At 41.9% G+C, this 25,749-nt stretch overlaps 2 protein-coding genes across 8 annotated transcripts in view; one reads left to right on the top strand and one right to left on the bottom strand.

The window, feature by feature from the left end:
• GLMN (glomulin, FKBP associated protein) overlaps positions 1 to 18,307 on the bottom strand; it is a 38,198-nt gene extending 19,891 nt beyond the window's left edge. The window contains exons 1-10 of one of the 5 annotated variants that reach the window (XM_054036905.1): positions 18,222 to 18,307; positions 14,596 to 14,670; positions 13,083 to 13,208; positions 9,276 to 9,395; positions 8,222 to 8,330; positions 4,963 to 5,209; positions 4,317 to 4,419; positions 1,683 to 1,870; positions 1,093 to 1,146; positions 50 to 80 (exon numbers count right to left, since the gene is read on the bottom strand). In XM_054036905.1, the coding sequence (XP_053892880.1) occupies positions 50 to 80; positions 1,093 to 1,146; positions 1,683 to 1,870; positions 4,317 to 4,419; positions 4,963 to 5,209; positions 8,222 to 8,330; positions 9,276 to 9,395; positions 13,083 to 13,208; positions 14,596 to 14,637 (1,020 nt within the window). In that variant the 5' untranslated portion in view covers positions 14,638 to 14,670; positions 18,222 to 18,307. Of the gene's footprint in view, positions 1 to 49; positions 81 to 1,092; positions 1,147 to 1,682; positions 1,871 to 4,316; positions 4,420 to 4,962; positions 5,210 to 8,221; positions 8,331 to 9,275; positions 9,396 to 13,082; positions 13,209 to 14,595; positions 18,180 to 18,221 lie in introns of those variants that run through there. The other 4 variants (XM_054036909.1, XM_054036907.1, XM_054036908.1 and 1 more) reach the window with 4 other exon arrangements.
• A 15-nt stretch (positions 18,308 to 18,322) lies between these two features.
• The window catches only part of RPAP2 (RNA polymerase II associated protein 2), a 71,345-nt gene continuing 63,918 nt past the window's right edge, over positions 18,323 to 25,749 (top strand). For all 3 annotated transcript variants that reach the window (XM_054036904.1, XM_054036903.1, XM_054036902.1), the window contains exons 1-4: positions 18,323 to 18,394; positions 20,621 to 20,666; positions 23,032 to 23,146; positions 24,702 to 24,800. In XM_054036904.1, coding sequence (XP_053892879.1) covers positions 18,328 to 18,394; positions 20,621 to 20,666; positions 23,032 to 23,146; positions 24,702 to 24,800 — 327 coding nt within the window. In that variant the 5' untranslated portion in view covers positions 18,323 to 18,327. The remainder of the gene's footprint in view (positions 18,395 to 20,620; positions 20,667 to 23,031; positions 23,147 to 24,701; positions 24,801 to 25,749) is intronic.

Here is a 25,749-nt window from a genome sequence, read left to right as displayed (position 1 = left end):
TACAAAGAATATTCAGTATTTGATTTAAAAAAACAAAACAAAAACTTACAAGTCCCTTAGTTAACACAGATTCTTCTGTCCTACAAGAAATTAAGACAATTATCAGTTTCAAAGTATGAATTCAAAAACGTTTTGTTGATGTTTAAGAATTAACCAAGTAGTACAGGATCTATCTAAAAATGAGCTCAGCTACTAACAGTTCCTATTCTGCTTCCTGTCGTCATTCCTTCAACTGAATTATTTAACTATATTGAGCAGAAGAGTTTGTAGATTTGACTTCTTTTGAGATCAAGAGCTGATATTTCCATTCTATATTTATGAGCGTTCAAAGGCAAGATCTCAAGTCCCTGAGACGCCCTGGTATTAAAAGGAAGAAAATGGTACTTTCCCAACTGCAGAACTCGGCAAACTTTTTCCAAACATGAGTGGAAGAGAGTGAATCCTAATCTAAAGAGGCTAAAAAGTTTAGGCCAAGTTGTAGCAAGGCAGAGTGGAGTGGTGATAACCTATGAAACACTCATGCTCGTAGAGTAGTACTTGGACTTAATCTTTGTAGACTGCAGACAATAATGGGGCAAATGACTACAACATCTGAGTAGGTCTGGTGTTCTATTTATTGAGGGCCACAATACAGATGAAGATAGCATACTATCATAGGATACAGTCAAATATTTCCACGGCAACCTCACTTCATTCTCCACTGTGTAATTTAGTTACAGAAGTACTACTAAATATTCAAATTCAGAAAATTGGAATGTTTAAAATGTTCTTAGTTTGGGTTTCCATAAATAAATAAAACAGTTGTGAAATGAATACTGTAAAACATTCAAAAATTTAAGAGCATATCACATAAAAGTATGTGTTTAGGACAACTTTTTACAACTCTTTGGAGGGAAGGGGCATCATCTTGTGCTGAGTTGTGCCATATTAACACTCAGCTTCAAAAGAGTTTTCCCCACAATTTGAATTGTGAATTCAAAGTTTGCTTTCATAAATTACTACCACAGATCAGAAAGCAATTGTCAGACAATTAAGACAGACAAGCAAGAAACAAATCCAGTACTTGAAACTCCAAATTTTGTATGATCTTACCTTTCCAATAGGACCTCAATGTGTGTCATGTTGCACTGCAGAAGGTATGATGGACTAAAACAGAAAAATTATTTATAAATACAATTCCGTAGACCACACAGCCTACATGTTGATATAAAAATAAGCTCTGTGGAACTATATATAGGAATAGTAACTATTTCATAAAATTAAGAGCAATTTTAGGATAAATGGATACCTTTGAAATAGATGTGTGCTAAATAGATTGTCGTCCTCCCCCGCAACACTCCCACACTTGTTTATCACCACACTAGGTCCCAATCCTGCAAACACTTACGTGCTTAATTTTAAACATATAAATAGTCCCCTGGCTCCTTCTGTGAGACAACTTGTGTCTAAAATTAAGCACACACATAAGAATCTGCAGACTTGGGGCCTAAAAGAGAAAACACCTCTGCACACATACCATTTATTACATGACAGTTGCCCTGAAATGAATGCTAATGCAACACAAAGGCTTACAAAATAATTAGTGATTAATATTAAAAGGTTTTTGTCTGCTCCTGAAAATGCCTTTAAAGAACCTCAACAAATCAGTCACTAATAATAAATGGATGGAAAATAGCTCTTACCTAAAGACCATTGGAAAACAATCAATACCAAAATACTGAACAAACACCAGATATGACAGACATGCCAAAGAATCTGCAGAATGCTTTCTATCTACATCCAAAAAATCCAGATTATCCCAGTTCTGATTTCTGCTTCCACGGTGTGAAAACAATGTTGGTAACAATTCTTTTATATCCAATAAAATGCCCTGTTTATTAAAAAGAAAAAAAAAGTCAACTATATATAGCTGCTTTATAAAAGGAAATACAGATCTAAAGTTTTAAATTAGGATTCACATTTTAAATGGTATATAGTAAAATCTCTACCTACCATATATACCATCATTCCTGAAAATATTTTTTATAATTACACCTCTACCTTGATATAACGCTGTCCTCGGGAGCCAAAAAATCTTATTGAGTTATAGGTGAAACCACATTATATCGAACTTGGTTTAATCCGCCAGAGTGCGCAGCCCCGCCCCCCGGACCGCTGCTTTACCGTGTTATATCCAAATTCGTGTTATATCGGGGTAGAGGTGTATGTGTACACCAAAACTACATTTAAGGAAATTATTAAGATGGCAAAGTGAAGCACTCAAAGGTTAGGAAATGCCTGAATTAATATTGCCTGTGCAATCTTGATTTGGCCACCATGTGTGTATACACTATGATACAGTATTTAATTACATGATCACAAACTCTTTTTTCCACAAACCTTTGCCTCATCTTTAGTGCACAGAATGGATGATGCTCACATAATGACCAGCTATGCAGTATTTTGTTTTCTCTTCATTGTTCAAAGTTCAATCCAAGACCTTATTTGCTACACAGTATTCAAACCCTGCTCTGAAGACACAGTTATTAATTTCCTTATGAGCTTTTTTTATTGGGCTTATTGCCACAATATCTGAGTGCTTCACAAATAATTTTCACAACACCTCTTTGAAGTGAGCGAGCATTAACCCCATTTTACACATTGGTACTGAGACACGGAAAGTAAGGTCAAAAATATCCACTATTTTGGGTGCTCACTTTGAGACATCTAAGACCTGATTTTTTCATAGTATTGTCATTATATAGTATGTCATACGTTCAAAGCACAGCTCCCATTGAGTTCAACTGCAGCTGTGAGTGTTCAGCAGTTCTGCAAATCAGATCCCATGGGCTCAAAATCCCTGAAAATGAGGAACATGCTACCAAATGAAAAACATGCTACCTCTACAAAGGTGGAGAGTTGGGTCCCCAGTATCATGGGAAAACTCTGAGCAGAAGCAGTGACAAAATCCAATTCTCCAAGGCAGTATTCAACTGTCTTAACCATGAGACTGTCCTTTCTTTTCCTAAAATCCCCTGCCTCATTCATTACACACTTTGCAACAAATGAAGTAGAGATTCAACACATGAAACAGGGATTCAACACGAGGCAATGTTACAAGCCCTTCCTATACCAGCAGCTGTTGTCAAAGAACTGAAGTCTAACGCCCAAAACCTGACTTTGCTTTTTGCACAGCTATTATTGAGACAGGGGACAAGCGTACAATAACTGAATAGTTTTTTAGCAAAAAATTTCATAGACAATTGAATACATTTGCACTGTTAACAGCAAATAGTCCATTAAGACTCAGTTATCTAGGACCTACACAAAGGGCAATCTCTCCTAATCAGGGTTGGGGACACTGGTTGTGTCATCTAATAAGCTGTTACTGCAATTCTTTACCGTGCAGATTAGCTTCCTGAAATTTCAGTTCATAGTAGAGGCCTGTGCGGGACTATTTTTAATTCCACTCCTGTCACCCCACAATACCCACTCTTATCTGCTCCCACTATTACAGCAGAGGGTCCTGCAGAACCCATGGGATCTTGGGCCCACTGCAGGGCTCTAGGTCATAGGCCCCAATTCTAGACATCACTTATGCATGTGTTTAAGAACAACTGAAGTCTTTGGGACTGAAGCATATGTTTAATGTTAGGTTTGTGCTTAAGTGGGTGTCCTGAATAGAAAATATTCTTCACTTTATCCAAAATATGATCCAGTTAGATTTTTAAAGTGCAACCCTACGCAATGACATCAATTATTATAAAAAGGAAAGGGCTACAATAAGTAGAGGGGCAAACTTGGTTCTTTTAAAAAGTCAAACACAGAATTGTATTAGTTTTGGTCATGTAAGGACCTCACCTCATTATCTCCTTTTAAAAGCCCTGATAGATTTGTACATCTATGGGGATGGGGCCAGCTGCATAAGAGCAGACGCTGCTGATAATTCAGAGAGCAGCAGCCCAAAGAGATGTACCATGAGGGCTGAATTTGGTCCAAACATTTATTGCAAACATTCTGTTGGGGCTGATCGCAAGTTGCCTTGGGCTGATGTTACAGAATGGTTTGGAAGGAGCTAGTAGTGAACTGGCTTTGACCAGCGCAGCTGGATAAACAAGTGAAGAGATAAGGAAAGCCTGAGACTGTGAAGTATGGGAATAGAAAACAGCAGTGTTTCCTGCCAGAGCCTGCTTGGGGTGAATATGCCCCCCCTTAGAAGGAGGTGATGATTAAAAGTAGCTATGAGAATTGGTTTAGACGAACAGTCTCACCTGCAGAATACTGAATTGTAATGACTGATTTTGCAAGTCACTATAATTAATTTTAACTGCACTTACTAGAATTTCAGCTGCAAAATGCCTTAAGGGATCTTCTTCAATGTCTTCTTGCAGCTGATCAAGCTGTGCTATTAATAAGGGGTATTTCAAGCTTTTCAAACAACTGAAAGAAAAAAAGATAACTATAATTAGAACCTTTTAACAAAAACACTACGAAAATCACCAATACAGAATATAATGACATTGTCTCCAGGGGGTCTGAAACTGTCATGCCCCTCACCCCTGCTGCTGCTCATGATGGATCCAAGGGGGAGTCTCCAAACTCAGGAACTGGCTCCGCTTCCTGTTTTTCATCCCTATACTCTCATGGCTGGGGGCACTGCTTGGATCCTGATGCCTCCAAAGAGGGATGTCCCTCATCCTGGTGTAAATGCAAGGAAGGAGTAGGGGCTTTTGACTGGGCTTCCCACCCCCTATACAGGTACTCTTCTACCACCTGCCAGCCAGGAGGGGAATGAGCGTTGCCCTTCCTTTCATAGTTCACAAATACGGAAGGGTTGATTTTTTTTAAAATAAACACATTAGTTAAACAATTTATTTGATAAACTATACAATATCAACAGTGTATTCACTGCTGGTGCATGAAATTTTGATTGCTCATTTTATTTCATTACACAAGCATTATAAGCAGAAATAAGATACCCACAATTTTAGCAATTCTTCTTTGAGCTCTTCGTCAACATTTTCTGTTGAGGCTTCCATATTTTTAACAACTTCATCCACAAAAGGTTTAGCAAAATCCACTACTGCATTGCAACACTGGCAGAGGCCAAGTTTATCTTCTCGTATTTGTTCTTTTGTGTAAGGTACAGGCAGGAGAGAGAGTTGATTTAAAATGGTAGACAAAGATAAACCCACTGAGTATGACTTCTTGCTATGAAGTTTCAATAGAACTGAAATAAAAAGAAAGTGTTGTTAAACATCTAGTTATCTACTATTTCCCCCCACAAATGATGTTAGAGAGGTGGAACATCTTAATTTCTTCTGGTTTATAACACAAAAGCTTTTTCCTGCCATAGTAGATTCAGTGTTTGAGAAAAAGCAAAGAATAAGATCTGTACTGAGTTAAGTAATTGTATTGAACAGCCTTTGGTTTAAAATCAAACAAACAAACCTGCAATACTATGAACAAGTGCAGAGACACCAGGATTCTGCACCTGTTAGTTTTGGGATGTTATAACTACCAGCACCATAGGGTTGAATTTTGCAAAGAAATATCACAACAGCATCCCATGCATTTTAATATACAACAAATCCTGCCTCTGTAAAGTGGAGGTAAATATTGAAAATTTCTCTCTTATATCACTGGCCCAAAGGGGCAAACCCTTCCTGGCCCTGAAAACATCTGTACTACCGAAGTGTTTCTAACCATGGCAGAACAAGAGACTATACCAAATGTCTGCTGAAATCTGGCCCTTTTGCACCACACTAGGACTGTTCTAATCTATGCCAGAGCCAGTGTAGCACTGGCCAAAAATCAATGTGCCACAACTAGCTCCTTTACAGACTCCTCTCTCATTTCAGCTGCACTTGGCGACACTGATCCACTGTCCATAACTCCTAACAGAAGACATCGTTCTAATTACCAAAACGTTCCCCTTAAATTCCAACATAATTTTAGCGGCCTGTATATCGAACCACTAAAGTTAGGCTTGGTCTACACCAGGGGTTGGCAACCAATGGCATGTGTGCCAAAGACGGTACGTGAGCCGATTTTTAATGGCACGCTGCTGCCTGTTGGGGTCCCGCTCAGCCCGCTGCCGAACCCCGGCAGTGGGCTGAGCCGGACCCCGGTAGGCAGCAGGGCTGAGCCGGACCCCGGCAGCGGGCTGAGCCAGACCCCGGCAGCGGGCTGAGCCAGACCCCGGTAGGCAGCAGCGCACCATTAAAAATCCTGCCCAACCTAGCCCACGCTTCTCCACCCCCCGCCTACCGCTCTCTCTGGCGGGGGCAGGGGGCAGAAGCAAGCTGCCAGCTGCTGCTGCAGGACAGGCTCCGCCGGCCGCCAAGCTTCCACCTCCCCCGCCTCTTCCCCCCAGCATGCTGTGTCAAGCCCCGCCTCCTCTCCCTCCCTGCCGCCAATGGCCCTTGCGAGGGAGGGGAGAAGAGCAGCCCCAGTGCCCTCGCTGCTCAGACCGGTAAGGAGGCGGAGAAGAGGCAGGGGGAAAGAGGGTAGGAGCGGGGTATATCCTTCCAGCCCCCTGCCGTGAGCCGCTCATGGGGCAGGGGCCTGGAACCACCCCCCTGATCCCAGCCCACCCCCCCCATCCTCTGCCCTGACCCCTGCACCCCCCTTTCACCCCAGCCCCCTGTATGCCCCTCATGACCCCATCCCTGACTCCTGCACTCCCCACACATACCCAGCCCCCCCATGCCCTGACTTTTGCACCCCCCACATCCCCACCCTGAGCACCAGGTTGGCAGGGGGCTGAACGGGCCAGCGACTGGGACCCCAGTTGGCAAGGAGCCGGCAGCCAGAACCCCAGACAGGCAGCGGGCTAAGCGGGGCGGGCAGCCGGGACCCTGGCTGGCAGGAGCCAGCGGACGGAACCCCAGGCCAGCAGCGGGCTGAAGCCGCTCGGCCCGCTGCCTGTCTGGGGTCCCGGCCCCCAGCCCCGCTCAGCCCGCTGCCGGTCTGGGGTCCCAGACGCCGGCCCTGCTCAGCCCGCTGCCAACCTGGGGTTCTGGCTACCGGCCCCTTGCCAGCCAGGATTCCGGCTGCAGGCCCCAGTCAGCCCGCTGCCGGCCTAGGTGAACGGAACCCCAGGCTGGCAGCGGACCGAGCAGGCCGGCGGCTTAAGATCAGCATTTTAATTTAATTTTAAATGAAGCTTCTTAAACATTTTGAAAACCTTGTTTACTTTATATACAGCAGTAGTTTAGTTATATTATATATAGTCTTATAGAGAGAGACCGTCTAAAAAACATTAAAATGTATTACCGGCACGTGAAACCTTAAATTAAAGTGAATAAATGAAGACTCGGCACACCACTTCTGAAAGGTTGCCGACCCCTACCAGTATAACTATATTGGTCAGGGGTGTGGGGGAAAAAAAAAACAAAAAAAAAACATGCTAGTGACAAAGCTATGCTGACAAAATCTCCAGAAGAGTGGTTCTTTGGCATAGTTAACGCCATTCAGGAAGGCAGTATTCCCATACCAGAACAAAAACTTCTTCTGTTGGGATATGCTGCATCTATAGGGGACATTGGTTTGAAAGAAACATTGATTTTAAGCTCTAGTGGGTCTCAGGATAGCAGCCACTAATAATATATCAGAACTGAAATGAAAAGAGAACTAATGAATAAAAAAAAAGTTATCAGATATATTTTAACTTATGCAGGCTAAAATGTAATGCTTTACACCACTAGAAAAGCTGCATTCACAGCTAATGTTTCCAGTGGTGAGAGGTGTTACATTCTGGCCTCTGAGCTCACAGGTATTTTTTTAAGCAAATATGCAGTTTTTGATTTTCATTGATATGCAGGAATTGGTTAACTTTCAATACCTATAAAGGGCAAGTGAATAAAAGTCATAGATATGGATGACTGTTTCAGGAGGAGGAGGATGGCAACACACAGAAAGTATAAAAAATTTTAGTACAAGCAATGGCTGAGTATTGCATTTCAGCAGATGCCAATTTGAAATATTCTGCTTTTAAACCATTTGTTGTGTCCTCAGGCACTCTTAAAACAGGTCTCAATAAGTACTGAAATTATACTTCATGTGCTCCCCTAGAACGCTAGGTCTTCTACAGCACAGCACTACTTTAAATACAAGTAATAAAATTATCAGCTGAGAAATGTTCCAAATCTTTTTCAACAGCAGATAAACTAATGCACTAAACTGGAGTAGGAAAGCGATTTTGTTTAAGTGTATAATCAGATAGGAAAGTGCTCATTACCTGTCTGCAGAGGCTGAAGCAAGAGCAGAATAGTATGGGATATCTGTTCCCCAGAGGTCTGCTCAATCTGCTCAAGTAAACCCAATAAAAGTTCCTTTGGATTACATAGCTGCAAGAAAGGATCAAGCCATTGTACTGTTGTTTATCTCCAAAGCAATACATTAAGTATCTTTACAATAATAAACATACTTCCAACCTGTAACAGTTTTTGCATGGCAATGACAGAAGATGCAAAACATCCAGGACATTATTGTTACAAAAACCCAAAACCTAAAAACCACAAAAAGCTCATGCTTTCTTTAAAATAGCAGTGTTCAACATTTTTGAGCTGAGTTCCCCCTTTGAGTTACAATTTTTGGATGTGCTCCCCCAATATCTGCTCCTCCCTCCTCGGGGTTTCAGGGTGTGGGAAGGAGTGTGCCCTGATCTCTGGGGATGGAGCTAGTGCTGGGCATGAAGGTATCGACATTGACTGGGTGGCCTGCTGAGGGGAGTCAGGGGATGGAGGCAGCGCTCCCCCTCCGAACATCCAGGCATGGGGCTGGCCCGAGCCCCCCCCAAACATTCCTTTGCACCCCTCTAAGGGGGCACGCCCCACAGTTTGAAAACTTCTGCTTTAAAACATGCATTTAGAATGAAGCTACATGTAAGGATATTTAGATTAATATGTTCAAATAACATTTTATTCTACTTTGATATGAGACCACTTTAACTGGCAGAGGTAAAAGAAAAAGTTCAGCATGTACTCTACTGCTTGAATTAAATTCAAAATGATATGTTTTCACCCAATCTTATAGATCACTTGTCTGCCTACGTTCTTCCACATTTATATTGCTGTCAAAGGTTCACCAAGAGACAACAAATATCAGGACTTTAATATCATTAAACAACATCCAGTCCAGCATGGAAAATCCATCATTCACTTAAAAGAAGTTTTCTGATTAAAGTTAAGGTTTACAGAACAAACATTGTAACAATAAGAGACTTAAAGTTCTGTAATTGTACAATAATATGAGATTCGCCTTTATTAAGACTACATGGTTCGACAACATACCTGCACCAACTGATCTAGTATTTTCAGACAATGTTCTCTCTTCTCATCTTCCTGCTTATATCTCAAAATACATCTAACAAGAGGACAAACAAGATTCCAACCCATACTCTTGACAATAACCTGTAAATCAGATTTACAGAGAAAACAGGCCAAAATTTAGCGGATTTAAAATACAATCCTAAATGAATATATATATACACATCAAAAAGAATCAATAGATTATGGATGACAAACAGATGAATGATGGATGACATCAAGAAGGCTGAGGTGTTTAATGTCTAGTTTACCTCAGTTTTCACTAAAAAAGTTAATTGTGACCAGATGCTTAATACAATTAAATTAATAAGGGGAAAGGAACGCAAGTCAGAACAGGGAAAGAACAGGTTAAACAATTTTTAGATATGTTAAACGTATTCAAGTTGGCAGGGCATGATGAAATTGATCCTAGGGTACTTAAGGAATAGCTGAAGCAATCTCAGCAATTAGCAATTATCTTCAAGAACTCATGAAGGATGGGTGAGGTCTCAGACAACTAGGGAAGGGCAAACATGGTATTTATCTTTATTATATTATAGAGCAGTCTGCTTAATTTTGATACTTGGTAAAATCCTAGAACAAATTATTAAACAATTAATTTGTAAGCACCTAGAGGACAATAAAGTAATAAGTAATAGCTAAGATGGATCAGTCAAGAACAAATCATGCCAAATCAACCTAATTTCCTTCTCTGACAGGGTTACTGGATAATGCATGGGGAAAAGGCGTAGATGTGACATATCTTGATTTTAGTTCGGCTTATGACACAATCCCACATGACAATCTCATAAGTAAGGTTGCGAGTCTGTCACGGAAGTCACAGATTCTGTGACTTTCCAGGACCTCCATGACTTCTGCAGATGGCAAGTCTGACTGACCCCAGGGCTGCCTGAGCAGCTCAGGCGACCCTGGGGCCAACTGAATTGGTCCGCCCCGGGGCCAGCTGCACCCCCAAACAGTGGCAGTCCTGGGTTGTGCCCCCGAAGTGGCTGCAGTCCTGGGCTGCCCTCCACCAGCAGCGGCAGAGCCGTCCCCTGCTAGCAGCTGTGGTGGGCGTCCTGGAGCCCCTTCCCCTTTCCCCCTCCCCCCAGCACCAGCAGGTGTCCCGGAGGCCCCCGCCCCAGCACCAGCGAGTGTCCCAGAGCCCCCCTACCAGCAAGCGCCCCGAGCCTCCTCCTCCCCCCGCCCCCAGCACCAGCAGATGCCCCAGAGGCCCCCCTCCAGAGCAGCAGTTCTGCCCCCAGACCACACCAGAACACCGAAGATTTAGTCAGGAGTATATAGTAGAAGTCATGGACAGGTCACAGGGCCAGGAATTTTTCTTTATTGCCCGTGACCTGTCCATAACTTTTACTAAAAAATACCCATGACTAAATCTTAGTGTTACTCTTAAGCAAACTAGGGAAATGTGATCTAGATGAAATTATTATAAGATGGGTGCATAACTGTTTGAAAAACCATACTCAAAAACGTTCACTGTGCAATGGTTCATTGTCAAACTGGGAGGACGTAGCTAGAGGGATCCTGCAGGCGTCTGTCCTGGTATTATTGAATGTTTTCATTAATTATTTGGATAATGGAGTGGAAAGCATGCTTATACAATCTGCAGACAACACCAAGATGGAGGGCGTTGCAAGCACTTTGGAGGACAGGATTAGAATTCAAAATGACCTTGACAAATTGGAGAATTGGTCTAAAATCAACAAGATGAAATTCAGTAAAGACAAGTGCATAGTATTATACTTAGGAATGAAAAAATCAGATGTACAACTACAAATGGGGAATAACTGGCTGGGTGGTAGTATTGCTGCAAAGAATCTGGGCGTTATAGTGGATCACAAATTGAATATGAATCAACAATATGATGCAGTTGCAAAAAAGGCTAACAACATTCTGGGATGTATTAACAGGAGGGTCGAATGTAAGAAACAGGAGGTAACTGTCCTGCTATGCTTGGCACTAGTGAGGCCTTAGCTGGTGTACTGTGTCCAGTTCTGGGCACCACACTTTAAGAAAAATGTGGACAAAGTGGAGAGAGTCCAGAGGAGAGAGAAATAAATTATCAAAAATTTAGAAAACCTAATCTATGAGGACAAGTTAAAAAAACTGACCATGTTTAGGTTTGAGAAAAAAAAAACTGAGGGGAGACCTGACAATAGTTAAGGGCTATTATACAGAGGACAGAGAGCAATTGTTCTCCATATCCACATAAGATAGGATAAGAAGTAGTCAGATAAATCTGCAGTAAAGGAGATTTAGATTCGATACTAGGAAAAATGTTCTAACTATAAAGAAAGATAGTTCCAGAGGAGGTTGTGGAATCCTTGTAATTGAAGATTCTTAAGGCAAGGTTAGGCAAATACCTGTCAGGTATGGTCAAGATATATTTGTCCTAACTCCATGATGGAGGCTTACCTAGATGACCTCTCGAGGACCCCTCCAACCTTGCATTTCTATAATTCTGTGATCACCGCTGGTTGTAACATACCATAGTAATTAACCTGAATACAAAGTTTATCATTACAATGTTCTGGGCATCTCCTTCCTCCTTCCCTATTTGGCAGAATGGATACATATTCTGAAGAGCATTCTCCAAAATATACATTGAATGTTTTCTCTTTTGTCAACATAAACGTATGCATTTCCAGGTGTGTATGTGAATGTGCTTTGCAAATAGGGATAGGCAGTGTTCTCACTCTTTCATTGGATGGTAGTAGCAAAATTCTAGGCAAAAATTAGAGAGAACACACTATTTGAGGAAGGAGGTAAACTGTTCTTTTCAGGTCTTAAAATCTTTACTCTAAAATTCAGTGGGGTACAGAGGCTGCAACCAGACTACTTTCCATCTTTCCATGAAGTGGGACAATATTATTCCATCCTTCATCACCTTTTCTGACTTTCTATCTATGTCTGTATCCCATATAAGTATGCTCTCCTGGTTTCCCAAACTGGTCATATACTTCTCTGAACTTTCATTCTGTTACTTCCTGTCTACTCACTTTCTTCTTAAAATCTTGGCCAATTTTAGTCCATCCATCTGGAATTTTCTCTACCCAATAGAGAGTCACTATCATTTTCCCTTTTTAAATTTTGCCTTAAAATCTCTCTTTTCTTTTCTGTTTATCTCACTGGAAAACATTAATGAAAGGGTTTGTTAAGGACACTGTGCCACATATCCTTGTTTAAAGCTAAATAGTACACTGCTCAGGAGGTAATATACAAAGTTGGCTTTAATCCACTTCTTCCACTCTTTCTATCCTGGACCAGTTGTGCAGCAACCTGGCTCCCCAACATAAGGCAATGCAGCCTGAGGGCTGCTCTAAGATGCTTCAGCTAACAACAGCTCTAAGGGGCTGATCTAGGAGTCAAGAATTACTGTAGTACAAGGAAGCCCCTGCTTCCTACACTGACAGCCTGGAGCGGTCACATGCAGGAGCCACTAGCATGCCTGTATGACATGAAAGGATCCGCCTACTCTGGGGTGACCTCTTCTGGTTGGCTATGTTTGTTTCAGGTCCAGTAACTATTGCCAAAACAGCTTCACAGAAAGAAGAATCTGGGTCTATACAAACTGTATATGTCTGTCAGTGTCTACTTGGTACAGTGCCCTGAAATTGTACATCCTTGTGGGCACTATATGGTATAAGAGGCTTACAAAGATACTAAGAATAAAGCAATGTATAAACAGCTGGAATATGCAAAATTTAACCTATTTACCTCTGTGTTTAATATATACCACTAAAATACACACAGATGCAGATTTAAACTTACCTTATTTTTCTCATTTTGAATTACTTCGAATACTTCTGCTGCATAACCTTCTTCTAAGCACTTCTGGCCTGCTACTTGAAAAAGATTGAAATCTTCGCCTTTGAAATCTTCTTCTTCTAGGATTTGCTACAATGAAAATTTATCTTTAACTTTACATTTATATAATGTAAATCACAAACAAACCCAAATTTGAGTTTAAATACAATTTATTGTAGCTGTAGTTTAGTTTTTACTATACCTATGATACATCATTTAGACACTAGAATACTCCTTAGGGAACGCTGCACCAAAAAAGTTAAAAATTCTGCAAAATAACACATTATAATCACACCATTTTCAATTATTTACTAATATTTTGAAATAAATTACCAAAATAATTGAAAATGGTGTGATTATATTATTATTGTGTTTCTGTGTTATTTTGACAAATAAAATATGCAGAACTTTGCAGAATTTAAAATTTTTTTATTTTTTGGATCAGAATTCCATCAAGAGTACCAGCATTCTGTGTGGCGCAATCTGGGTGCGGGCAGCTCGGTGGGGGTGAATCTGGATGCACAGGGGCTTGGTGCCGGGTTCTGGGTGCAGGGCGAATGGGACTCTGCAGGGGAGTCCAGGTGAAGGTGGTTAGGGCTCAGTGTGGGTGTCTGGGGGAGTAGGGCTTGGTGGGGTGGAGGGTCAGGATGCAGCTGATTGGGGTTCAATGGCGTGAGGGTTTGGGTGTGGGTGGCTCCTCATGCAGGGGGTCTGAGCCTCACCACCCCACACCTGGAACCCCCACCCAGACTCCCCCTCTCCCGAAGTGCAGAGCTTCCTGCAGCCAGGGGAAATTTCTGGGTGTTGATCTGACCCAGCCCTGGGTGTTCTCACAGGGAGGAGGGAGGGGGAACTCCACCTCCATCCTCCTCCTCTCACCCCGCCCCCCCCCCCAGCTGGGACTAACATCCCTGGGCAGCAAGGGCATCCCCAGACCCCACTCACCCCCCCAGTGATTTTACCTCTCCCCAGCTGCCTGAACAGATGCATCTGAGCTGCCCTGGGAGGGTGAGGTGTGGTGTGTGTTTGTGAGACTGAGCACTGGTACAGCTTCTCTTGGCTTCCCAACAGAAACCATTTTCTGCAAGGAGGCAAAGAGAATCTGCGGGAGGGGTGGCATTTTTCTGCTGCACCGCAGTGGCGCACAATTTCTCAAGGAGTAAAACAGATACTAGTAATTACTACAGAACACATGCCAGTCTCTCACTTTCCCTAACCTGAGATTACACCAAGTCTTTTGGAGAGGTACATTTTCTTCTACATGCTCCTGCCTATCGTCCAAGAGACAAGGGTCAGATGCTAGTAGCAGTCCTAGGACAAGAACCAGGGAGCAGGCAATGGAAACTAAACCTGCATGGTCATGAAAAGCGCTATCAAAAGCTCCCCTGCTTTTTTATTTAAATATAGTACACGCAGATGTAGGCAATGCCAGTTTCTATAACTTTTACTATCCTTTTTAAAAAAGGAAGTTACTTACGCATCTTTGTATAATGGCTTGAAGTTCCTCAGTTGCCATCATATCCTGACTTTGTTCCTATGACACTGAAAAGCTCTGTCATAAGTTAGAGTACAGTACTGAGTCACATATTGTTATAACATTATATTCACTATTATACTGGATTTAAGATAAAAATTATCACATTTTAGCAAGTCCCGACTGGTAAAACAGCTAACAGATGGAGAAATGAGAAAGATTAGTCATTGTTGGGAGACGTTAAGGAGGCTGAATAAAAGAACACGAAGGAAAAGAGAAGAGATAAGAGTTCAGAAATGCATGGTGTTCTTTCATTCCACCACCTCCTGTGCATGCAGCCACTGCTATTGCTTATTTATAGGAGACAAGAAAGAGCATGCATACTGTACCTAGAGAGAGGAATTGTCCAACTATTAACAGAAAGTCCATTGCATAAGGATCAAAATTCCTTTACTGTCTTTGTGGAACAAAAATGAAATAGATGTGATGTGACACAATCAATAGGTTGTATAGGTTACAGATTCAGAATATCATAGTTATAGAATCAGTTTTTGAGGAATAAGATTTTGCAAGGCAGTTGTGGCACCCTAAAACTTCAATGTTGCAATTGGGGATAAATGATTTGCTGTTGAAGAAAGTAATCATCATATATAGTATATATAGTTTATTTGCTCTATGATTGGAATGTAGGATATTGTTTGTTTCTTTTTACTGTCTAGACATTTTTATTAAATCAAAGCTCCGTCACTGCTAAATTTAATCCAGAAGTATATCTTGTCATTTAGGTGTTGGTATTTTTAAACCTACTAATGAATTTTAAGAGAGCCTGACCGACACAATGGGCTAGACACTATGCTAGCCTTTCACCTGTAGAGGGAGACGGTCTCAAATCGTTCCCATTGAAGGCAATAAGACTACTCACATGCATAAAATTAAGCACATGCTTAAATCTCTATATAATCAGGATCGCCGCCTAATGCCTACTGGACACTTGTAAATCTCACATTTTTATTTAATATTAAAAAAAAAAAAAGCCTGAGGATTTGTTATGCCTACATTTGGGCCTGCAAGCACTGTGTCTATACACACATCCAGTGATTCTGCATGCAAATTGCGAGTTTAGTGCCTAAATACCTATCTGAAACATGTAATCTTGATATTTATGCAACATACACAGGTGCACAATTGTACACACATTTTTATATACTGTCCTCATGCATTCCATTTCAAATCTTGGCCTCACCTATCTCACAGGATATATTTAAATAACTATCATACATTAATTTGGTCCATAAAATGAACAGCATTAAGTCGAATTGTATTAAAAGCATCCAAACTTGGATTTAGATTACTACAAGAATAAATGTAAATAGACTATCAATATAGTGAAAAGTAAATTAGTCTATCGCATTTTATTTCACTGTGTTCCAACACTGAACCTAGACTTGTCAGTTTCACTTTGCAGTTCTCATTGCCCCATAAGTGCTGGAACTGGGAGTGCTGCCACACCCCCTGTCTTGAAGCAGTTTCCCTTATATACAGAGTTTAGTTTGGTTCAATGGCTCTTGGCACCCGCCCCCTATAAAAACTGTTTCAGCGTTACGGTTGCCAATTTTGGTTGGACGTATTCCTGGAGGTCTCATCACACCACAATCTTTAATTAAAGCTTAATCTTTCATTCCTGGATACTCCAGGCCAATCCCTGCATTGCACTAGCATGTGCTGTTGTGTTTGGGTTCACAACACTGCAAGAGCAATGGTGACATTCCCCCAGAACTATTTTAATATGTTTTAAAACAAATGTATAGTCTCTATTTGGGGCCCAAAGTAACTTGACAACATCAATAAGGCCCAAATCATGCACTGAGCTCTGTGCTGCTGTAGTGGTGTACTGACTCAGGGCTCATTGCAGGATTGGGGCCTAAGTGATTAATCCAGTTGTCAGTGACATCTTATTCTTTTCCCTGACTTCAGTGAGAGCTGGACAGGTCCCTAAGTCATTATGAAAAATTACATATTAGCTATACTTGACAAACTCCCTTCACTCATTTATAACATTTTATTTTTCACCCATTTCAGACTTGACACACATGCTCTCCATAAGAACAGTCATACTGGGTCAGATCAATGGTCCATCTAACCCACTATCCTGTCTTCCAACAGTGACCAATGCCAGGTGCTTAAGAGGAAATGAGCAGAACGGGGCAATTATTCATTCCCTGTCATCCACTCCCACAGCAGTCAGAGACTAGACACACCCAGAGCATGGGATTGTATCCCTGACCATCTTGTTTAACAGCCATTGATGGACCTGTCCTCCATGAATTTATTTCATTCTTTTTTAAATCTAGTTATAGACTCATAGACTCTAAGGTCAGAAGGGACCATTATGATCATCTAGTCTGACCTCCCGCATGATGCGGGCCACAAAAGCTGACCCACCCACTCCCGGAAGAATTCTCTCCCTTGACTCAGCTGTTGAAGTCCCTAAATCATGATTTAAAGACTCCAAATCGCTGAGAATCCTCCAGCAAGCGACCCCTGCCCCATGCTGCGGAGGAAGGCGAAAAACCTCCAGGGCCTCTGCCAATCTACCCTGGAGGAAAATTCCTTCCCGACCACAAATATGGCGATCAGCTGAACCCCGAGCATGCGGGCAAGATTCTCTAGCCAGACCTTCTGGAAAAAGTTCTCTGTAGTAACTTTTAATATCCCATCATTGACCACTGTTGCTAATTACCAGCTATGGCACCTTATGGTTTTAGCCTTCACGCCCCGCACATCCCCTGTATTTCCAATACACAGAGGTCTAGTATAGGCTCTGTTCTGAACTTTAAATTGAAAGCTATTTGAGTTATTTAACTTTTCCCCCCACTCTCCAAATGGATAACTCCAAACACACTGGAGTTTGGGGGTTACTTAAAGGATCCGAACACCAATGAAAAATGCGACTCAGTAAGGGAATTTATTCCACACAGTAGTAAGTGCCTAAAAAGGATTAAAGCACCTGGCAACCTCCATACACTTTGGGACACTGAAGCATCCGCATCGTCACTAGCCACACTTTGGGTCTGGGGAAGATGGGCTGTATGGGATCTTCTTAGACAAGGTTCAGCACAGTAGGTGGGATTATAACCCATGCACTGAGTCACATCAGACACTGCTCAATACCCCTCGGCCTAAATAAAACTGGTGTCTCTTAAAGCAAATCAATAAGCAGATCGCCGTCCCCGCCAGGGGCCACTGCTGCGGGGGCATCGCACTGAAGGAAGAGAAAGAGGGAGGGAGACCGTGTGGGTCGCTCACAGCAAAATCCTACAGCCAGAGGCAGAGGCTGTAAACGGGCCTGCGAGCTCCAGTCCTCCAACAACGGAGGCGGGCGGGTCGTTAGGGGGGTCTCCTCATCCGGCCCCTCTGAACCGGCTCTAGGGGAGCTGCCCCAGTGAGGCTCGGCTCGGCTCGGGGGGCAGCCCCGGTACCCGCCATGAAGAGAACGTGCCCGGAGAGGAATAAGGGCCCCTCCGCCAGGGGGCTGAAGCCCGCAGCAGCAGCAGCCGCTCCCCCCGGCAGCGTGACGCGTCCTTCTCCCCCGGCGGCGCGGCAAGGACTGCGCGGCGCCTGCCTCCTACCTAACGTGCGTCCGCAGGGGCCGCTCCGGATCGAGCCCCGTGGGCCCCGTCTCAGGCTCCGCCTCCCCCGGCGCCGCGGCGGGTGAGAGGTCAGGCGGGGCGGGCGATGATGATGGCGGCGGCGGAGCAGCTGCGGGTCGGTGTGAAGGCGAGATCCAGCCGGAGACGCGCAGGTAGGATTAGTACAACACAGCTCCTCCCCCCGCTTCCCGGCCTCGTGGCCTCGTCCTCCCCACCCCTGCCCGTCTCAGCGCAGGGGACTGACCCAATCCGTGCTCGCGGGGGAGGGGGGGTGTTAGTGGTTGGCATAAACAGATTAAGCAATTGCTTAGGGCCTCAAGCAGCTCAAGGGCCACCCATTATTAGTATGTGTTGAGGGGGGCAAAATATTCCAGCTTAGGGCTCCCAGAGTACTAGCCCCAGCCCTGGGGGGGCTCTGTGGCTGGCTCTGGCCCCAGCCCTGGGGGGCTCTGTGGCTGGCTCTGGCCCCGGCCCCAGCCCTGAGGCATGGCCATCCCCACCTGGTGGTGTGGTGTGCCCTGGCCATGGTATTATCCTGTAACTATATCATGGGTAGGGCACTACCAAATTCACATCTGTGAAAAACGTGTCATGGACTGTGAAATCTGGTCTTGTGTGTGTGCTTTTACCCTATACTATACAGATTTCACAGGGGAGACCGGCCTTTCTCAAACTGGGGGTTGCGGTACTTGCCACCCTTACCTCTGCACTGCCTTCAGAGCTGGGCAGCCAGAGAGCGGCAGCTGCTGACCCAGGGCCCAGCTCTGCATGCAGCAGCACTGAAGTAAGACTGGCAGTGCCATACCATGCCAGCCTTGCTTCTGCACCGCTGCTGGTGGCAGCACTGCCTTCAGAGCTGGGCTTCTGGCCAGCAGCCCAATTCTGAAGGCAGTGCTGCCGCCAGCTGCGCAGAAGTAAGGGTGGCAATACCACGACCACCCTGCAATAACCTTGCAACCCCCAACAATCCCCTTTTGAGTCAGGGCCCGTACAGTTATAACACTGTGACATTTCAGATTTAAACATCTGAAATCATGAAATTTCCATTTTTAAAAATCCTATGACCATAAAATTGACCATAATGGACTGTAAATTTGGTAGGGCACTAGTCATGGGCCATGGTGGAAATTTCCATGTCTCATTGTTGGCGAAGCTTAGCAAAAGAGGGGTGTCTGCATCCCAGGGAAGAGGGGACGTTGGACAATGTTGATGTAAGGCACTTGGCATTAAGCCACATGCACCAGCATCCACAAGAGCCACATGTGTTGCTCCTTTAGGGATGTGGCTTGTTGGCTGCAGCTTTTACTTTTACTTGCTTCCATGTGAGGACCCCATTGTGCAGCACCGTTAAGGATGGTGTCAACCTAAGTTGTTTGACACAAGCCTATTTTCTGATCAAGTACCATTTAAATGGCATGTTTGAAAAAGTGTTAAGTGTTAAAAAAACAAAAACAAAAATCTCCCCTTTTTTACATAATTCTTTTCTGCTCCTCTTTCTGTATAGAAGTTTCTTTTCAAAAGGGAGTGACTGACTACAAGGGAAACAGTGAAATTGCTTTGTGTCAAGTGCTGTCAGCTGCACCAAGAAGACAAGCTGGGGAGGCAGAAAGATATTGGAGGCGGGTTGGGTCTTTTGGGGGGCTTGGTTCTAAAACTTTTTTTAGTTACAGGAAACTTAGGTTGCATCTACACTAAGAATTTATCTGAAATTTCCTACACCTTCTGTCACTTGTGTTAGCAATGGGTTAGGGAAGAGAAGCTAGTGTAGGTCAAACTCCTGTTAAAGTCAGCAGTGTTCCACATAGGTGTAGGTGTCTGTGCATGTGGCGCTTGTTGCAGAGTCGGGGGTCATATTATTTCACCTGTTCAGAGCAGATTCAGCCAACATCAGGGGGCAGAAAAAACAGTGGCAGCCAGTGCCTTGTCTACATTAGCATTTCCACAGTTGTTGTCACCACTGGAATTACAATGGTGGGAAATGTTACGGAAGAATCCCTAGGAAATACAGTTGGCACAAAATCTTCAGGCAGAAATGTGACACCACCATTCCCAGTTGATAGTGTCCCCTTAACTTGTTTTTTTGGACGATGTACAGGACTAAAATGATTTATTCCTCCCTGTCCTGTAGTTCACCATTAGATACTGTGCCAACTTATTATTTGGTCTTGCTGCTGAGATTTAGTTAAAAACTGCTGCAGCTATCCATTTAGATCCCCCCCAGAAGCACAGGTTTCCAAGCAGTTGCTTATGGTTTGGCTTGTGTGCAAATATGTCTTCCTTGAGGCCATTTATGTATGGAAACGTATGAGCCACAAATGGATGTTTTGTTATTTTGAAAGTTAAAAGGTACATTGATTTATATATTATTTTATTACTAGGAAATAAACAATCAAGTATTTTGAAAAATGAAGATGTAGCACAAAGGTATGATATCTAACTAATGTTATACAGTAATAGCAATTGTTTACTTTAGAGTTCTCTCTTCTTTATAGAATGTCTTTGTGCTTTTTCAGAAACTTCAATAACTATGTATAGGAGATACCTACTATTCTAATAATATTTAGCAAGTTTGTCTGCTATTCAGCACTGTAAGATGTTTTAAGCAACCCCGCAGATTTGTCTTGAGTTATCATATGCCTACCTTATCCTAAGGTAACAATTAATTACATTCACAAACTTAAGAGTGCCAAATGTTGCATAGTCAAGCATTCAGAAGTTAGGAAATGCCAGTATTAGAGCTGTCTGCAATCTTAATTTGACCTCTTTGTGTGTATGATTACAGTCTTTAATTGCACAATTACTTGCTATTTTTTTCAACAGGACCCCTGCCTTATTCAGTGCACAGACTGGACAGTGCTCACGTAATGCGAAACCCCATTAAATATTTTGTTTTCTCCTCAGTGTTTGGTGTGTGGTCTCAGGTATTATTTACTGCACGCTATTCAAATCTTGCTCTGATTACAGAATTCTTACTTCCTCATGGGCTTTTATATGGTGCTCATCACTGAAGTCTCTGAATGTTTCACAAACAATTTATTTTCACAACACCCTTCAGCTCAGAGGAGGTATCATCATCTCCATTTTGCAGATGGGAAAATGAGGCACAGAGGTATTAAGGACGAAAGTATCCATGAATTTTGAGTTGCCCATTTTGAGATTCCTAGGGCATTTTTAGAGTACTTAGCATTATATAGTACCATATATGTTCAAAGCACAGCTTACATTGACTTCAGTTGTAGCTGTGACTGCTCAGTGCTTATGCAGATCAGATCCCCAGGTCTCAAGTTAGTCACCCAGAAAGTGAGGAACACATGATTAGGTTTTGTACACAACCTCAGTTCTGGCATTTCTTAACTTTTGAGAGCTTGACTTTTCAATCTTAACATTCTTTTAATTTAGTTTTTTATGTGTTTCCTAGGTTTTTTAAAGAAAGCAAACTGAAAAAAACAAGTTCCATCATGTGGAACTTCCAGCAGCAAAGTTATAACTCGACTTGAATTTTTGTTGGTAAACATTGATTTCACCGTACACATGCAAACCAGCAAAAAAAATATTTCAATTGCTTATGATTGAAATTTACAGATAGGCAAAGTAAGAAAAATGGTGCTTGAGAGCTTATTTGAGTTTGCTTTAAGGATATTCACTTTGTCAACATCACATGTCAAAATATACTGTCTGTGTTTTAATGGTTATAAAGTTTTTAACTTTTTGAATCTCAGCATCTGCTGTCATTAAATAATTATTGTCTTACTCCCCCTCTTGTCTGATCTCCATAATTTCCCACACTTGTGAACATTGAAATAGATAAAAATAGAAAAAAATGTTAATCATCATCATTTTGTGCAACTGTGAAAATTTAAATCTGTAAAAATCAAGAAAAAGGTGCTTAAAAATACACATTCATATTATCCATTGAAATTATTAAAAACAAAACAGAACTCTGTCATGGCTGGTTGTAATCTTTAGATGTATAGCACAGACTTCTGCCTCTTGAGCTAATGGAATAATTGGTAGGAGCAGTATGTTGTCATCCTCAACATGGTTCAGACACTAGAGGGAGATGAGATGCATGCTGTGCCATTGAGCTTCACAGATATTTGCTGACAGCAGAGGAATGGTGAGACTTGGGAATCTTGGGTTCCATTCCAGTCTCTAGAGGGGGGTATGCTGTGGTGGGCATGTATCCTTCTGCCCCTGTTCCTTCCAACCTGTCTCTGAGTTCTTTTCATTACCTTCCTAGGCTCTTTATCCCAGTCCCAATCTTCTTGTCCAGCCAACTCTTCTACCTAAGGGCATGAAGGTTTTTGCTATTAAAAGAAAAATGTCACCCATTAACCAGAGTACATGTGGGAAAACATTTACATGCTGCTTTTCTTACAGTCCTGACTTCTGGATGTTGTGCTTCATTTACTAAATCTTTTGCCTTTTACTTGGGCACTGGTTCAGAGTTACATATTAATCCTGTTGCAATGATGTATTTACTTCCCAAATGAACTGTTTTCTCCAATAAAGATTGTTCAGACTGCCTGTGGGAGAAGGCCTGGATACTTCTCCAAGAACTTGGGGGGCGGAATGCCAAACCAGGTTTGGAAAACTCACTTAATGGTTCCTGGTTGCCACAAAATTCTAGTCTAAGTGGAATACATTGCTGTGTGAGGTCATCGTAGCAAAATGCATACCAGAGCATTAAAATGCTATACTTTGTATAGGAGAGAGACAAAAGATATGTTTGAGAGAATTGTGTATGGTAAAGTGCTGTCTATGTAATTCAATATTTACTCTGTTGTAGGAGGGCAGCACTTGAGGCTGCTATTAGAAAGAAGTTTGAATATGAGAAAAAAGCTCTGCGTGTTGTTGAACAGCTATTGGAGGAAGATATTACAGAAGAGTTCCTTGTGAATTGTGTACGTGTTTCTTTTGCAAGTTCTTATACTAATTCGTGTCCCTAGCCTCTGTTTGCCAGAAGCTGGGAATGGGCGACGGGGTGGATCACTTGATGGTTACCTGTTCTGTTCATTCCTTTTGAAACACCTATCGAAAGACAGGATGCTGAGCTACATGGACCTTTGGTCTGACCCAGTATTGCCATTCTTACGTTCTTAAAGTTCTTTTTAATTCTTGTAACAAATTTGTGTGGGTAATAACCATTCAATCATCCAGTTTCTCTTTCAGTGCTAATGTACCCTCCTCTGTTCTTGCTTTTAATATTTCCACTGTGAAAATATATATGTCTTGTTTTGTTTTTAAAGGCCTGGTTTTGCCAGCCTTACTTATGATGAGTATTGCTTAGGTGAGTAGTTCCACTGCCTTTAGTGGCTCATGGATTCCAGATTGATGAGTGTGGTGTAAAAAGTTAGGATCAGATCATCTCCTCTGTGGGAAGGGGCTTTAGAGAGAGGCCCCATGATATCACCCTTTGCCCCATATGACTTCCCTGGCACCACAGCTTCACTAGAGCAATTCAAGGACTACCCGTGTTGTGGTTTCCCTAGGTGAGGCTCTGCAGAAAAGATAATACAGCTCCAGGTTGTATATCTTTTCTGGCTACTCCCAGTTGGCCCTGCAGAATTTAATATGTGGCTGAGCTTCCTCTGCACACAGTAAGAGAGAGAGCCATGTGCAGAGGGCCTGCTCTGAATCCATATATATATGATATATGATATGATATGATCCAGGTCACAGATAGTATTAGTCAGCATGATGTAAGGGATGTAGAATCTGGTCCATGGGAAATATATTATGTTGCAGGCATTAGCATAAAAGTGTTAAACTGAAACACTCTTGTGAAGATACCTGACAAATGCGCTATTATATTTTATCTCATGTATATGTTAAGTAGATCTGGGCAAACATTTTTGCAGTTGACTCTGAGTTCAGCTTCTATAAAACAAGTTCTCTTCTACTTGGTGCTGAAAATTTTTGGCAAGGTATGTACCATGGCTTGGGTACTCTTGAAAAATATTTAGCTGGACAGATTTACCAAAAACATACATATTTTGGGTGTACCTTTTCTTTAAATTGTGCCCAAGGCCATAAGCACAGTTATTTTACTAAGTATTCATCACTTAAACAATAATATAAATGTAAAAGCATGAAAAGTGTCACTAGATTTATAATGTATACCAGGTAAAAAGTGTCAATTAAGCTATATACACAGTGGAAATATTAGCCATTTACTGACAGAGAGGGAAACTGCGGAAATAACTTTATCACAAAGTTATCTAAGTAAAAATTTAGATGTTGATAATAGTACTGTCTATACACTTGCTCACATCTTACTATGTGTGCTTACCCCATTACCATTTTTAATCTTTTAACTTCTGCTTTTTAAATAGTAGTGGGTTTACTAATTTTTTTTATGAACAAACTTAAGCATTCATGTACTTCTGAGTTTTGAGAGTTATGATACAGTTAATGCTTTTAAAGTAAGTCTGTTGAACTATTTTCTAATGATTTTAGGGAAGTTTTATTACCCCATCTCACTATAAGGATGCTGTGGAGGAGCGTTTTATCATCAAACTCTGTGGCTATCCCTTATGTCGAAATGGGCTAGAAAATGTAAGTTCCTTTTTAATTAATATTTTGATGTTAAGAGCTCTTGAGCCTTTCTTTATCTTTTCCATTCTCTCTTTGTCATTCTAATCATCTGAGCAGGAAACATTCTGTGTTACTCCCAGGTGAAGGTCCTGTTGCTCCCCCCTAAAATCTCTCTTAATTAAGGGGAAAGATTTAATTTGCTTATTTGGCTATCACTACTGCATGACTGAATCCTTTGCATCTTTGTAAACTGACAAAGAATAATATGGGTTAAACATTATGGATTCATGACTCCAGCTGTGCAACAGGAAAAGTTTATTTCCCATCCTAGTGTTTTCTTTTCAGTGAAAGCGCATATCTCCAGGGGAAAAGAGGCTTATAATGTTTAAAGACCATATTTCCCCATGGATACATTTTAGAACTCTTTGTCACTTGTCTGGATAGGATGGCTTCATAGGAGCCTTACAACTGTGGTGTTATACTGGGGGACTCAGAGTGATCACAGAGGTATAGATCTATCTGCATAGGCCCTCAGGAAGCATAAATGAGATTTCAGAGTGTGAAGTACAGTTACATAAACTGTGTTGTAATGCTAGCTGCAGTATAGTAGGTAACTAGTTAAATCTGTTTAATGCTTTTATATTACAAGTAGGAAATAACACTTCCTAGATTTAAAAAGTAACATTAATGCTCTAAATCCCTAAATTTGACACTTTAAGTAAGTAAATTTCCATGGTACTGGTATTTGTACTCTGACAACTAGATCTACTTGTTTCTGGAGTTTAATCTCTCTATTAATGTCACATCATAATACAAAATAGGACTAGCCTCTGTTGTACAATTGAAGTCTAATGACAATAGTATCAATTTAGTAATTCCAGTATGGCAAATATAGTCAGGAAAACAAAATAATCTGTGTTCTCCTTAAACTAAAGTGAAAGATCTATGTCTTACATGTTTCTAAGACTCT

Source organism: Malaclemys terrapin, chromosome 8, assembly GCF_027887155.1.
Source record: "Malaclemys terrapin pileata isolate rMalTer1 chromosome 8, rMalTer1.hap1, whole genome shotgun sequence".
NCBI lineage: Eukaryota > Metazoa > Chordata > Testudines > Emydidae > Malaclemys > Malaclemys terrapin.
Note: the sequence above shows the minus strand (reverse complement) of the source record. Positions and strands in the feature narration are given on the sequence as shown.